Raw genomic sequence first — 16612 nt, 5'->3', positions numbered from 1 at the left:
TATGATAATGAAGGTGATGATACACAAGAGCTAAAGTCATTTGAAGAAGATGATAGTGATTGGCGGGACTTGGACCCACCTGAGAATGCTAATGTTGTTGGTGGTAAGGATATTGAAGTTATCCGTTTGAGAGAGAGAGAGAGAGAGAGAGAGAGAGAGAGAGAGAGAGAGAGAGAGAGAGAGAGAGAGAGAGAGAGAGAGAGAGAGGAGAGAGAGAGAGAGAGAGAGAGAGAGAGAGAGAGAGAGAGAGAGAGAGAGAGAATGTTGTGGGCCCCTTTTATTATTTTTAAATATTAAAATATAAAAGTAAGTGAATTGTCGTAAGGGGACTAAAAATGACCGGCTGACCCCTTCACAATTGAAATAAGGACTTAATCGACCCGACAAAGTGTAATTTATTCTCTTATAAAGCCACAAAATAAATTAAATAGCTAAATTGGTAAACCCTAGAAACATAATAGAGCTTATATGTCATTTTCCCCAAATTTATTTGTTAGATCAAAGAGTAAATAGAAATTAGACAAAATTTATAATTTAAAACTGTTATTCTAAAATTATTCTAAGATGATTATTTTTATTAGATTTTTAGGAGATTGATTATATATATTTATTCTAACCTATGATTTAATTATTAACTTGTTAATATTGTTGTCTTTAATTCAAATTGTTAATTCGGCTAAATATCAATAGAACTTTGCGAAAAATAGATACAAGTATAAGCCCCCTTATTCTAAAATTATTCTAAGATGATTATTTTTATTAGTTTTTTTAGGAGATTGATTATATATATATATATATATATATATATATATATATATATATATATATATATATATATATATATATATATATATATATATATATATTTATTTTAACCTATGATTTAATTATTAACTTGTTAATATTATTGTCTTTAATTTCAAGTTGTTAATTCGGCTAAATATCAATAGAACTTTGCAAAAAATAGATACAAGTATAAGCCCCCTTATTCAATAGTTCGGACTATGAACAAGATTGTTCTTTCTTGAGCATACCGACTAGCGTTATTAAAAGAATAAAAAGTACAACGCATCAAAATTTATTTAATTTTTCTCGACAGCAAATGATTATCAAATTAAAGATCTCGATTCTCAACAACAGAGGATATTTTTCTCTAACAACAGAAACTAAATAATAGATGATGGAAAACAAGGAATAGAAAACTTCCGCATGTGATTCATTAGCCAACTAAATTGAGCCGGTCTTCAGCACATTCTTTAGACCGGCTACATTAAATCCTTAGACCGGCTTCAATAGTTTATTAAATATAGAACTTACATCTACTACATTAAATACTCCTATCACCAATGAAAATGTATTCAATTATTTTTAGCCAGTTTCTACAATTCGTGTCTCATCCAACCGCGAAAAGCTTCAATTCTTTTAGCTCTTTAAAGTATCACAAAAATGGCGACGTCATCGATGCTATTAACTAACGAGAAGGCGGTTGAACAGCAATCAATAACAGACCACGGCAGTTCCTTTGTCAAGATCATAAACATTAACGATGACATTAGTGAAAATGGCACGCTGCTATGCGATGAAATACTTGATAAAGATGCACCTCGGATTGATTCTCCTGCTGATGATAAACTAACCTGGTTGCGCACTCAAATTATAGGTGGTAATACAGAGATTCATACTCCTTTTGGAAAACGTAAGCTCACATATGCAGATCATACAGCCTCAAGTCGCTGTCTTCAATACATTGAAGACTATATAATCAAGAATGTTCTTCCCTTCTATGGTAACTTCATATTTTCACTTCTGTTTCTATTTCTCTTTTTACTTCAAAACCATATATATACCATGAATCCATATGATTACATCTCAAGAACGGATCCTTTAATAGCTTTGAGATTTTTGTTGTTTCCATTCAGGTAACACTCACACAAGTGACAACCAAACCGGCGATAGGACAATGAAAATCCTTCAAGAAGCAACTAGCTATGTTAAGAAATGCTTAGGTGGAACACAAGATGATGCACTCATTTTCTGCGGATCAGGAACTACAGCAGCTGTAAAACGACTCCAAGAAGTGATGGGAATTGCGATTCCATCAATTTTAAGAGAGAAGGTACTAAACTCTTGTATAGGAACCGAAGAAAGATGGGTAGTTTTTGTTGGTCCTTATGAACATCATTCTAACCTCCTCTCCTGGAGACAAAGCCTAGCTGAAGTAATAGAGATTAATTTGGACAACGAAGGAATGATCGACATGGATGATTTGAAGTTGAAGCTAGAATTTTATCAACAGACTGGGCGCCCAATGCTGGGTTCTTTCTCTGCATGTAGTAATGTCACTGGGATTATGTCGGACACCCGTTCTCTATCTCGCTTGCTACACCAATTCGGAGCTTTTGCATGTTTCGATTTCGCGTCAAGGTACATCGTTAGGGAAAATGTTTTACGAGTCAAACGAAGTTTACAAACCGTTCAAAAAAATCTCGTATGTTTAAGAAAACCCAACGAATTTAACATTTTTGTCTAAAAAAGTCCAACAAAGTTTTCAAACTGTTCAAAAAACCCTAGCTAGTCATGTTTCGTCTGTTCAAAAGGTTAAGTTGGTTGATTTTGTTTGAACAGACAAAATATTATTGAGGTTTTTTGAACGGTTTGGAAACTTGGTTGGTATACGAGTCATTTTCCCGATATGATTCTCTTCGTTGACTTCCATAGAATTGAGCAAAAGTGTAACTTAGTTGGCATTTTTTAGACAAAATGTTAAATTCGTTGGGTTTTCTTGAATATAAAAAACATGATATAATATGAAACTAATACCATACCTTTATGTTAAATTCATAAAGTGCTCCCTACGTAAAGATTGACATGAGATCAAGTGCCGTTGATGGCTACGATGCCATAACTTTAAGTCCCCACAAGTTTCTTGGAGGGCCTGGATCACCAGGTGTTCTTCTGATGAACAAAGCCTTATACAAGCTAAAAGATTCTCCCCCATCCACATGCGGAGGTGGTACTGTTAACTATGTAAATTTCTTCGATGAAAAGGTATGTGTTTTTCAGTTTGTGTATTCATCTTGTTGAAAATTAAATATTTAAATTATAACAACATCTAACCAATTCGGTGGTTAAAAAATCTAGGATACATTGTACATTAGCGACATTGAAGAAAGGGAAGATGCTGGAACGCCACAAATTATCCAACGAGTAAAAGCAGCTTTAGCCTTTCTGGTCAAAGAATACATCGGATCAAAAATAATTGAAGAGAAAGAGCATGAATATATAGGAAGGGCACTAGAAAGACTTATGAAAAATGATAACATAAGGGTCTTGGGAAATACTAAAGTAGAGAGACAAGCAATCATATCTTTTCTTGTGTACACAAGTGCGTACTCTTCGGATATTGAGGATGTGGAAAGTAAAGGAACTAACGGAATTCATGAGTCAAGTGAGATAGGTTATAATAAGTGAAACAAGCCTCTAGATGGGGCTTTTGTTGCTAAGCTTATGAATGACCTCTTTGGCATCCAAGCTCGAGGAGGGTGCACTTGTGCAGGACCTTATGGTCACCGTTTGCTTGGTGTTGATGAACCACATTCACTTGCAATAAGATCTGCAGTCGAAAGGGTAAATCTTATTTTTACATATTTCCTATTTCCATAAAGCAATAGTTTCAAATTATTCTTCAATCTTCAAGAATTCTGTTTCTTTACGTTATTCTGATTTCCAAGAAAAATTGCATGGACTTTTTTTAACATTTCCTTCATTTTTTCTTCCCTTTAATTTGTAGAGCTACATTGGAGTGAAATTGGGGTGGACAAGAATAAGCTTCCCATACTACATGTCCAGTGAAGAATACGAATTTATTATCTCTGCTATAGAATTCATAGCTACTTATGGACAACGATTTCTTCCCTTTTACCACTTCAATTGGAATACAGGAATTTGGAAGTTTAAGAATAATGCTTTTGAAGAGATGATGCTAAGGGAGGAGGACAGAAAGCTTTGTACATCATTTTTTGCTGATGGGTCAACCGCTTTACAGGTGAAAGACAACAAATCAAATATACAAAACATCCTGCACTGTAAAAGAACAGATGATATACATTTTGCAACGTACAAATTTTATTTAGATGTTGCGAAGGAAATAGGCAACATGCTCCCGAAGTGTCCTTCTCAATTTGGTACTATTCCACAAGGCGTAGACCTCAATGATGTGGGATTTCGAATATAGCTTCAAACTAGTGAACTGAAAGCCTGTGAAGAAAAATAAGTAAATTTGGTTTTTTAGTTACTAGGACTGAGATATTACATTGAAAAATGTTCTGGCCAGTGGCCAATATTTTGTATTTAACTTCTGATCGAACTCTAGAATCAGAGACTATTCTACCTTAATAACATAAGTAGAAGCACAGACTTGGGATATCTTTTATCTTTTGAACAACTGCATTTTATTGAAACACAGCTAGTAAGATGCCAGATTATAGCCAATACCACAAGTTTGATCATATATAGCTACAAGCCGTTTAGGACACCCATTAATCCAATTAAGGCTATGAGATTTGATTTACTTTTGAGCCTGAGGAACGTTTTAAACTAAGTGTCGTTCAGAAACTTAGGGCTTTATACCCAACTATCCCACAATTCTTGAGTTTCTTGCTTTCCAAATTGATCAAAACGTAGAGAAGGCACTTACCTCCGTTAGCTTAGCTCCTTTAAGTATACTCTCTAAGTCACAAAGATTTCTATGTGATCCTTGAATGGCAGAGACCAACATAGCTTTTCAATGATCTTATTCATCCAATCTTATATTTAAATTCAACTTCTAAAGTATTGTATTCTTATTTTGTAGTAGATTGTGTCATTATGCTTTGCTTAGACCTTATTCCAACAAGACTTACCCTTCATTCCATAATGAAGTCAAAATCCAATTATAATTCATTATTATTTATATATGTTTAAAAATTAACATCTTATGTAGCTCTTTCCATAAAGATCCTTTCCAAACTGATTGTCTCGTATACATTCTCTTAGTTCTTCTAAAGTACTCTTAGAACGCTCTCTTAGTCATCCAATGATTTAACCATGTATTCAAACCTTTTTCACACCAATTTAGTGATTTGGATTCATCTTTGTGTTCCTAATTCATATTTACGATTTGTGTCATTCACTTGATTGGGATTCCGCACCAATCTAGTGATTTGGATTAATACCTAGATCGTGGTTTTACACTAATACATCATGGTGATAGAAATACATAAATAATCACAAAACTTACGTATCGACGTTTTGGGAATAAATTTGGAGAAATTCTATATTTTTGCAAAACAAAACAAAACAAAACAATATAAGGCTAATAATACTTTAATTTTTATTATAATTGGTGTGTACAATTCATATGTATACAAAAAATTTATCTGGACCTAAGATCTCTAATGTCGAAAAAGTAGGATTTACCTGTAAGTGACTTTTAACACAGCAGATAGTAAGTCTTATTATCACAATATCCTTTAATATACCCTTTGGTGTTGCCCCTAAAAACCACAACAAAACAATGGTAATCATTGTTTATCAAAACTAAATGAATACAAGATATATGAAGAGGTCTAGTCAAGTGAATGAAGAACGTAATACAGTCTAAATGGGATTTTATACTCCAATGTCCTTTTTTGTATAAATGTAGTTGTTAACCTCCCTTCCATTCTAGGAAAAGCAGAGTGTCTTACCAAGATCAAATTCTAGTCTAATGTATTAATGCATTTTGGGATGAGATCGAATTACCTACTATTAACTAGAAGAAAAAGATAATATTAGTTAGGTAATTCTCAGAATTTGTTACTCTTTTAACAAACCCAAGCAAAGAACAAAGACAACGTGGTGTCTTGACATAGGCTACCACTCCAACTCTACCATGAGAGAGGTCTCGATGATAGTAACAACCATGTCTCCTTGTGAAGCTCTATAGATTTTAATAACTCTTTTTTTTTTTTACAAAAACTAACTTGAACCAAGTTTATCGACATCTCTGAAAAAATAAGTCATCCCATCCTTGTAACCCAAGAAAGTAGGTAGCTTGCATGGTTTGGTTGAGTCATATTTGGTGAATTCTTTCACTACAATGAACATAAGGAAGAAATGAATGATAATTAAGTAGCGTACATACGTAAATTTCATTCAATGAATTCAATAAAGACAACAACTCATTGCGTACCTTCAAATACTTTCCATGTCACGACCATTGCACATATAAGTTGAATATACAAGAATAAATTTCTAACTAAAAAAGGCACTGCATAAGAAATCCTTTAAGATGTTACATCATCTGGTTTTGATTAAAGTCTAATAAAAAAGACAAAAAGACTTTATCATATTAGAATGTGATTTTAGGTCTAAGATTATTAGTAGCTCAAGTGATTATGCCAACAAGGACTAAGTAAAAGCAGCCAATAATAGCAAATTAAGGAGGAAACATCATTGTTCACAACAAAAAAATGTATATGTCTCCCTCTAGGGAGAGCAACACGTTTCCTTGGATAAAATCCATAGGAACCATGTACAGGGTGCTCAAACTTTCTATGATACATCCTTCTTTTCCTGCTTCACCTTCAAAATTAACAAAAAAAAATGTATAACAAAGTTACAGTAGTGGTAACAATGACGAATAAAGGGCATATATACATTGTTCTTTCTCACTAAGGAATTTCATTGAACACTTGGTGTTCGACTAGTAAATTAGGAAAAAATAAAAACTTTGAACAGTGGTAGAGGAAGCAAATGCAATAAGCAACGAACTGAAACTAAAATATAGATGAAATCCATAACAAACTTCGGCCTAAACGGAATTTTGACAATCACTAAGGTTCAGAGTACTGGAGGGGAGGGTTTGGGGCCGAGGGACGCCAAGCAATGCCGATTCTCGGCCTTCGTTAGTGACAAAGAGTGGGGTTGGGCATCAATTACTGGTGATAGAGGAGGACACAGATGAGAAATGAAAACAAGAGAAGATGAAGAAGAAAATCTTACAATTGATTACCTTGTAGGATCCGCCTTTGAGATCTTGAACAGGCGATCGGTTAGTGTTCTTGCGTTTATAGGTCTCGATCATTAGTTCTCGAAGGGAGCCACTTGAAGCATCTGCAAGTTTAATCGATCGATAGATCTACGGTGAGACGCGAGAATGACAACATGAAGACTATTTGAAAATAAACATTTAATAACTTTAGGGCGCTTCTTATTAGCTTCTTATTAATATTAGTGGCATAAATTGTTAATTAAGTGTTATTAAATCTATTAATTTTATAGGGGCATATAAAATATGCCACTAAAAACATACTATAGTGGCATGAAAAAGATATGCCATTAAAAATGTGTCACTAAATGTCATTTTGTTTGTAGTGAGACTGGTGTCTGTGGTTTTTTTTTTGAACGACAAATAAATATATAACTCCTTTGTCTGGGATTGAACCCAAGATCGTTTTTTTTAACGACAATTAAATATATATCTCCTCTGTCTAAGATTGAACCCAAGATCTCCTAGTTAGTAGTTAGATTAGAACCCTATGTTAGCCAAGTGGGCTAGCCCCAACTTGTATGGGTGGGTTGGTTAGCCTATTATATATATATATATATATATATATATATGTATGTTTGTATTTATTGTATAGCCTCATATTGGGCCCATGTAGCCTATGTGGTAGCTTAGCCCAATACTTTTACCATGTACTCTATTTAATTAACGTAATGAGAAAGGCTACGGTCATGGGAAAATATACCATGTACGACTTTAATCAAGCTAAGAGACTCTATATCACAAAAGAACACCAATCATATTCTCCAAGATATTTAATTGTACTTAGAGTAAAGTTAAGTATGGAGATGATAGTATTCACAAAATTCATAACAAATTAAATTTTGTCAGACCCATTCATAAAGTCATTCTTTTGAGATAAGTATGAATGGTCACACATCAGCTGTAATACTTTATTATTCTAGAAATGAGATTTTGATTTGGATTTAGTATTTAGATATTGGAACATTATAACAACAATTATTAGATAATTTTATGATATATTGGGATATAGTCATCACATTAATACTTGTTATGTTCTATATTAACATGTTTAATCCATGGATAGTGTTATTATTGTAAAGGTTCATAGTAGGTTATAATTATGGGAGCAATTATAAACTAAGGCTAATATGAATGGGATTGGTTGACTCTCACTAGATGAAAGTAGGCAAGTGGTTGTAACCAAGTTTCATAGGTACTTGTCACAAAACTAGTATAGAACCGACCCATATCAAGATCATCTCATGGATTGCTATCATGAATGATACTTGCTTAAAAGGTACTATCTTTATATGATACTAACTGGTCACACTAACAACAACTTGATATAATTAATTATTTATTAGAAACTGATTTTAATAAATATTTAATAAAACTCTTATAATTAAATTCGAAATTATTTATTTCATAGAAATAATAATTTTTGTTAGTTGAAATGTTTTGTCTTTTACTAAAAAGACAACGTTTATATTTTATAAAACATGAGTTTATAAAATTTAAACAAACAATTCTTTTTGTATATATAATTTAGAAAATTAGAGGAAAAGAAAGGAGTCATGGGCTTTCCATTCGTTTATTAAAAATAAATGAAGCATGGGAGACATGTTTATGACATGGGGACATATGTGCTTAAAGTGTTAAGACCTAGTGGTGAATACTTTCATTTTATGCATAGAAATAAGACTCTTGCATTCTTGAATGGCTTGCTTCATTTCATCCCTCTTAAAACCATAACCTCCTTAAAGGAGGTTACTCTCTCCCTTTTGTTCTTCTTTTCTTCAAGATTACTTGCATCTTTATGCCCTCTTTAAATTCATATTGGTTATGAACTTAAAGCTTAAGGGATTAATAGTTTATGGACTAGCATTTACATCAATTTGAGTCATTTTTGGTGTCTCAAAGGTTCCACATTCTTCATCAACTTCCAAGCCTCCCAAGAGGACCCAAAGAACTACAAGGGTTGTCATTTCTTCACCTATTCTTTGGTTGGTGTTTAAATCTTTCTACAACTTGCAAGAAGATCCTTGGTTGGTATAAATTTTTTATGTTATTTCAAAAATTAAAGTCTTCCATTTGCCATATTTTTCTAGTTTATGAAACTAATTATGAACTAAAACCCAAAAGTCTAAAGCCCAAGTAAATGCTTTGATAGTTGAGGAAGAGAACAGTGCAATGGAAATATTGAAGTATGATTTACTGATTTTGGAGATGAAGAAGTTCGCAGGCTCACTCACAGGAAATGTTTTGTTACTATCAATTGTTATGCATGTGTGATGGATGGGAAATGCTTAATGGTGAAAAGCATTGACTCAGTGAATCATAGGAACTTTTCTGAGAATAGTGAAAATTCTGATGATATAAACTCCCATTCTTCGTGTTTTTCAACTCGAAATGTTGGAGAACACATAGATTCATGTAACAAGGTCACAAAGAAGGTATATCTATTCTCAAATCTTTGAATATTCTTGCTTGTCGGTATAATGATGAACTGACTCAATTACAATAGAATATTTCTGAATTGGGTAAAACTCTTAAATATAACAGACTTAAAGTTTCTAATCTTAATGATACTCTTAGCATGTGTCAATTGAAGTCTAAGGAGAGGAGGCTTTAGATTGAAAAAGTGGAATTAGAATCAAGAAGATCTAAATATGATGTTTGTATTCTAAATTATGACAATAAAGTTTTGATGAAACAAATGAACATTTTTTGTACTATTGAAAAAAGATTTTATAGACATAACACTCATTCGTATTTAAAAATTGTGAAATCGCAGCGAAACACCATAACAAAATGCTTCCTTTCTTAGAATTTAAAGAAGGGGAAATTGATTTTGTTTGTTATGAATGTGAATCTTTAGTCTTTTTTAATGAATCTTTAGGTGATGTCTATAGAGTTTGTCTAGAAAAGGTTGAAAAGTTTTTGAAATATAAACAAATATAGGAAATGATGAAAAGTGTGTTAACAGATGAAGATAAACATCAAACCCAAAATAATTCAAATGAAAAATAGAAATTGTTGTGTGAAAAGATAAAATAAGAAGAATGTGATGAAGGTATAATAGATACAAATTCAGATGAAAATGTGATGAGTGAAATCTTTGTTGAGGATAAAGTTGACTGTTCTTTGTTTGCGAAAACAATTGAAGAACCGAAATAAAACTTGATATTTGAGAACTCAATAGAATTTGAACAATTTGATCAAAATTGTGGTATTGAGAAATTGATAGAAAAGGTTGTTGTCTTTCCAAAAGTCCAAAGCACATTAAACCAAATGTTCGTTACCAAAGGACTTGACGAATCAGATACAAATAACTTGACATCTATAGTTAAGACTGATAGTGAAGTCCTAGCGAAAATCATTTTTGGTCCAGACCTATAGAAAAATGTGATGAAACCATAGGTCTTTTTGAGGAAACTTCATGGTGTTTGAAGAGTAAATATATATCTAAACCTTTGAATGAAATTTCCGGTGAACAAGTTGTTAAAGAAACATTCCATAAGAAAGATGTAAAAACCATTTTAAATGAAAATCATGAAAGAAACTATGAGTACGGAAAAAAAAAGTTAAATTGAGAAAGAAAAGAAAAGAACAAGGAAAGAAAAATTAGATTTAAATAGTTGTAGAAAGAAAGAAGAAAGTTATGGAAACAAGAGAACAAATTAAATAACCATGCGAAATTTCCAAATGTTGTTCATTCATGTTCGTGTTCTTCGTCTCATGATCAAGCTCAAAAGTTTAACAAACCATTAAAGTCTCTTAATCGGAATGATTATTCATAACAAGTTTCAAATGCAAAATCATATTTTAGTCCAAACTCGTCTTTAACCAAATCAAACAAAAATGTCGAGAAACCATATTCTTCTTTAAAGAATAAGGATTCAAAACATGTTTTCATTCCAAATAAAATTATTTCAAATGAAGATTTTGTTTTAAAGATGACACATAGAAAAAGAAAAAGGAAAATGAATTTTTGAAATACATGATTCTCAAAGAAAAAGCTTTTATAGAAAGAAAAATTCCATTGCCAAAAATAAATGTTTGTGACAAAAAGATAAAAGTTTTCAAAAAGGTGCAAAATGTGAATAATGTTTCTACTACGAATCATTTTCGATTGATAAGACCAAGACTTTTCCCAATGCAAATTCAAAATAAAAATTCTCACAATCGCCTAATATGGTTTCGGTTCCTAATTCGGCTTGATGTTGCAGGTGATTCGTGATGAGCAATACGACTCTAAATGGTATACCGATAGTGGTTGTTCTCATCATATAACTGGAAGAAAATCACGATTATGAGAGTTCATAAGTTTAAAGGATACAAGGAGAGTGAAATATGGGAATAATGCCATAGGAGAAATCAATGGATATGGCATGATATGGAATGTAGATTTTACAATTCTTAAAGTTGCTTATGTCGAAGGCTAACAACGAAATCTAATAAGTATATCTCAACTTTTTGTAGGCACTGGACTAAAAGTGTCATTTGATGAGCAAGGTTCTAAAATTATTCATAAGGAATCTGAAAAACTGATTTTAAAATCAAAAAGAAAAGCCATAAGTTTGTTTACTTGTAAGAGATCATTTGTATGACAGTTAGTTGTGGCATATAAGGCTTTCACATCTTAATTTCAAAGACATCAAAAAACTTGTTACATTTGGTTTAGTGAGAGGTTTTCCACTTCTCAAATTTGGAAAAGAAATCACTTATGTGATTGTCACACCTCCGAACCAGGACGGCGGAAACGTCCGTGGGCGGATGACGTCATTGTACAATATTATAACACTTAGATGGAAAGAGATGAGCACCAAACCCGGCACCCTTAAGCTTCTATTTATAGGGGCATTTCTGGTGTGTCACGTCATGGCTATCTGTGCCACATCGTGGTGATCAAAATCTTATCCTCTTCCATTGATGGGATGCCCTCAGTCACTTGTCGGGTCGCGGCCAACTGTGCCACGTCGTGGCAGACCTGACAGCCTTGGATTTTGAGCCTTAAACTTGTAAAAACCCTAACTTTCGCGTACGAGCTCTGTTTTCGACGTTCTTTATATGCACGGGTAGGTGAGAATATACTCTACCACTCTCATTTAGACTTCCTCGGCTAATTTTGATTTTTTTTGAATTATTTATTTTTAACAGGCCAGGACTGGAAAAGCCCGTTAAAAATCCATAACTTCTTCATCCGACGTCCGTTTTTACCAGACTTTTTACCGTTGCGCTACTTTGGTTGAGACCTTCGATTCTCATTTAGTTTGTTTCGGCCAAAAATCTCTCGATCTCTATTTCGAGTTTTTAGCTGTCTACTGCTATATCCAGATCTTGGAAAAATCATAACTTCCCCATACGAAGTCAGATTTGGACGTTCTTTTTACGTACGTTTACGGTTTAATGATATCTACAACTTTCATTTAGATACTTAAGGCTAAAAACTATTGTATTGAAACTTCACATTTTTCATTTAATCGATGTTGCCGGTTTTGTCGGAAATATTAGAATGGTTATAACTTCTTTGTTATAACTCGGATTTTAGTGTTCTTTATATGTATGAAAACCTTGATACAATTCCTATCACTTTATTTAACCCAAATAAGATTTTAGGAAAGTTATATTTTGACCTAAATTTGACTGGTGTTATATTACATTGTCTCGAAATATCGGGTTGTCACACCTTTCATGAGTGGTCTCATCTACACTCTGCTCTACTTGAACTGCCCTAGCTTCGGCTGCAAAGAGCTGCTGCTTTAGGGTGGCCACTTCCTTCTTTAAAAGCGTAGGCGGTTGGTAGGGTCCTCTTGCGTTGTGTGTTGCTTCGTTGTTGCCCAGAAGAGTGAGGGTCGCTAAGGATTCCTCTAGCACCATCATCTTTGTCTGACTCTTCGTTGGAAATCTCCCACTCGTAGTCCGTTACTTGGTGTTCTACAAGACCTGCTTCTGGGTTTTCTTCTTGAACCTCTTTCGGTTCCTTTTCGACCCATTCGTTGGCCACTAAGGCATTGTAGTAGTGGTTTCCGTGAAGATGGTAGTCAGCTATGTTGTCCGTGCGAGAATAGGGGAATGAGAAATACGTGGAAGATTTAGGTGTGGGGGTTTATATGGTATACTAAAATACTCCTATAGTATTTTAGATTTGATGTTCAGTTCTGATGTTCTCTAGCATGTATAGTTGGTAAGTTTTAGGCTTGTTGTAACACCACTATCACTCCCAAGCACATGTTGGTAATATCTCAAATAAATATAGTTGATCAGGCTATATTTATGCCAGATATGATTACAGAACTGCCTAGGTTTGACTGTAGTGTCCAAGCTTTAATTACTTTTGTTTTCTCCTCATTATGATACTGTTCTGGTAAGCATGTATACTTTTTTAAAATAATTGTATTTTTAGAGTATACTTTTAGTTAGAGTGTTTTAGTCCCACTGTATTTATAGTTGTATATATTGTATGGTTTGATACACAAGTTCACTATAAACAATGTTCTGAAACCAATCTATCACACCCCCGAACCAGGACGGCGGAAACGTCCGGGGGTGGACGACGTCATTGTACAGTATCATAACAACTGTATATAAATGAAACACAACAACACAAAAATTCATAAATTAATAATAAATTTACATTATTTACAATAATCATTCTTTTCAAAAGTTAAACGTAAATAAAAAAAGTAGAAATAACATAATGCAGCGACGCCAGACCTCGATCGTGGTGAATACTTGTCTACTAGATCCATGAGAATACAAGTCGTTTTGAAAAGCGTCAACTAAAAAGTTGGTGAGTTCATAAGAATTTTTGTAAGAAAGCTTTTTAATATTTTTTTTCATGGTAAGTTGTACAATTTTCTAGAGAATCCAATATTTTCTTATAAAAGTAGTTTGTGAGTCTCGTTCCAAAATCGTGTATAATTGCATGCATGTTCGTTAGGTTTCCTTTGTTTGTTACTGAAAAGAGGGTGTTCCCAGAAAATCCTATATTTTATGTATATAAAAGATGTTGTGGTCTTAAAACTCTAAGACCAAAGTTATGAAATCAGTTTACAAAATATACGAAACTTAGTTTTGGTATTTTATAAAACTAATGGGGTGTATATTCCACGTAATTCCAAATTCAATAGGACCCTACTCTATGTGATTCGTTTATGACCATACTGATATGACGAGAACGCTTGCACTTACGTTCTTCAGGCATCATATACGGTCTAGATATGTGTTACCTTAGACTGGCCGGTCTAGTTGTAGCGAACAGCACACGTGTGGTGTGTCAACCCCGTATAGATCTATACACAATTAACCCGCTCCCCCTCCAGGGGACTTTGGTTATAAACACAGGACTTATAATGTACCTAGATAGGTACGACGAAGAAAACATAACAAGTCTGACAACAACCTTAATGGAATGTACGTGAGGTTTTCTCCCTTTATTAAATAATGCAAATAACATCTTCCTTGTGTAAAGTTATGACTGCATATTTACGACACGCGTTTTACTGCTTTATGACATACAACTTATCACTTGTGTTTCTGAAGGTTTTATGACGGAAGTTTATGACATGCAAATATTTGTGTCATAAATACTCTGTTTTGTACGTTTTCTTGATAAAACTATTTATATTGAATATTTATAAATAATAACTAAGAGTTTGTTAACTTGCAAAAAGTTATGAATATGACATAATGTTCCAAGTTTCAAAACCCTTGAGATGGTAGCAACATAACATGATTGATTTACTAGCAACATTTAGTTTTAGAAAATTAGCCATGTTTCGTTGGGTGTTTTAACATACCTGAAATTTTGTGAAGATCTTTGCACAAGTTTTAGTGGTAAAAGTATTTTTAACTACAATTTACCATGTTGGTGTAACTCATCATATTTTTACCTATTAACTTAGTTTTATGTTTATTATGATACAAAATATGTGGATCTATATAAGGATAAATTAGTCCTAACATCATGAGATTTGTAAAAACTCAAATTTATGAAGTGGTAACATGAAATAATATCATTTCAACACACATAAACATTCAAACATACAAATACATGCAACTATCCAAGGATTTAGTCAGGATTTGACTTGTATTCCCCCCACACTCTGCCCCAAAAGACTGAAAACTTGAAAAGAGTGGGGTATGATGCTCACCTTGGTTTGGTTTGGTGGATGATTTGAAGAGATGTTAGGAAGTTTACAAGTTCTAACACCTGAAGATTTTGATAAACTCTTTGAACTTAGAATACCCTAAGGTTGTTAACAAATAGATTTGAGTGTAAATATGATGACATAAACAAAATAATATGTGAAACTACAAAGCTAAATATGAAATGATTACAGGATCTAGGGAATAATTTGAAGGATTTAGACTTGATGCTTGAATACGTTGAGACTAATTTAGGAGTTTATAGAAAGTGAATGTGATAAATGGGATATGGTGAGGAGTAGTATACGTTCATAAAGGGAGGATAGATGTGATAAGGGAGAGTTTACGTTCATCATAAGGATAAGGGAGTGACTTGACACTTGCTTGGATTACTGATGGATAAAGCTTTGTTATATAAGGTTAATACATGTTTTACTGGGTTTGCATGGGAAAATGGCAATTGACAACTCACCATCCGTAAACACTTAAAATATCTATGTGTTTACACCCAAGATGCTCCTTGGGAATTGTTCACGGTCAAGGTTTGGAGTCTTTATGGTGTTTATGCCTTAGGTGCTGCCTAGGATGGTGTTCATGGTCAAGATTTGGATTATTTAATGTGTTTACACCCATACATCACATCATGGAGTAGTTTACGCCCAACCAAGGTCCACTAAGAAGTGTTTACGCCCAAGACATCTCCTAGGAAGGTGTTCACGGCCTAGATAAGGTTTACTAAGGTAGTTTACAGCCAAAGGGTGGCCCATTAAGGTTGTTTACGCCCTAGAATGCTTCCTAGGGTGGTGTTCACGGTTCTAAAGTGGTTTCCCCTTGGGTTCACGGTCTTGGATGGATCCTAGGGAAATGTTTATGGTCTTAGTTAATAGTAAAATTAAATATGTTGTCCTTATAATTCAAGTGCTCAAGATTGTGACACAAATACAAGTTCTTGTACTATCATCATTTGGACTTTGTTTGATTGCATTGTAGGATAAAATTCAATTTATTTCTCCCACTTTGTCTTGCTTAACTTGTTTATTTTCTAAGAGGTTACTTTATATGTGACTATCAAGGTGTATACTTCCATATATATGCACTTATGCTCTAATGGCTTTCAAGGTTTCGTTGTAATAGGGTTGAAATTTAGACCTTGATTGATCCAATATTTCGGGTTGTCACATTGATGCATGCAAATTTTGGAAGAAAATTCGCAAAAGTCATTCATCCATTATGAATATAAATATTGTTGAGCCACTTGAACTACTTTGCATTGATTTATGTGAACCTTCTTTCTTGGATAGCATTGGTGGTGATAAGTATATACTTGTTTGTTGATGATTTTTCTCGATTTACGTGGGTTTTTTTTCATAGAAAGAAATCTGAAAGGTCACGGAAGTTAATAGTTTTTTT

General features: G+C 33.4%; 2 protein-coding genes across 2 annotated transcripts; both read left to right on the top strand.

Moving 5' to 3' along the window:
- The first annotated feature begins 1409 nt into the window (after window positions 1–1409).
- On the top strand, window positions 1410–1923 carry LOC128134146 (uncharacterized). Its single transcript, XM_052771613.1, has one exon. The coding sequence runs from the start codon at window positions 1447–1449 to the stop codon at window positions 1921–1923; it is 477 nt and encodes a 158-aa protein (XP_052627573.1). The 5' UTR covers window positions 1410–1446.
- LOC111885842 (uncharacterized) lies at window positions 1834–4416 on the top strand. The gene is given in 4 exon segments (XM_023882068.3): window positions 1834–2424; window positions 2847–3048; window positions 3142–3627; window positions 3791–4416. Coding segments are annotated over 4 exon segments (1596 nt in total). The 5' UTR covers window positions 1834–1960; the 3' UTR covers window positions 4235–4416.
- Window positions 4417–16612: the final 12196 nt, after the last annotated feature.

Source organism: Lactuca sativa, chromosome 5 (genome assembly GCF_002870075.4).
Source record: "Lactuca sativa cultivar Salinas chromosome 5, Lsat_Salinas_v11, whole genome shotgun sequence".
NCBI classification, from domain to species: domain Eukaryota; kingdom Viridiplantae; phylum Streptophyta; class Magnoliopsida; order Asterales; family Asteraceae; genus Lactuca; species Lactuca sativa.
This window is presented reverse-complemented; position numbering and strand designations above follow the sequence as displayed.

Excerpts from the sequence above, each read along its gene's own strand:
- LOC128134146 (XM_052771613.1), top strand. The coding sequence starts at position 1,447 with ATGGCGACGTCATCGATGCTATTAACTAACGAGAAGGCGGTTGAACAG.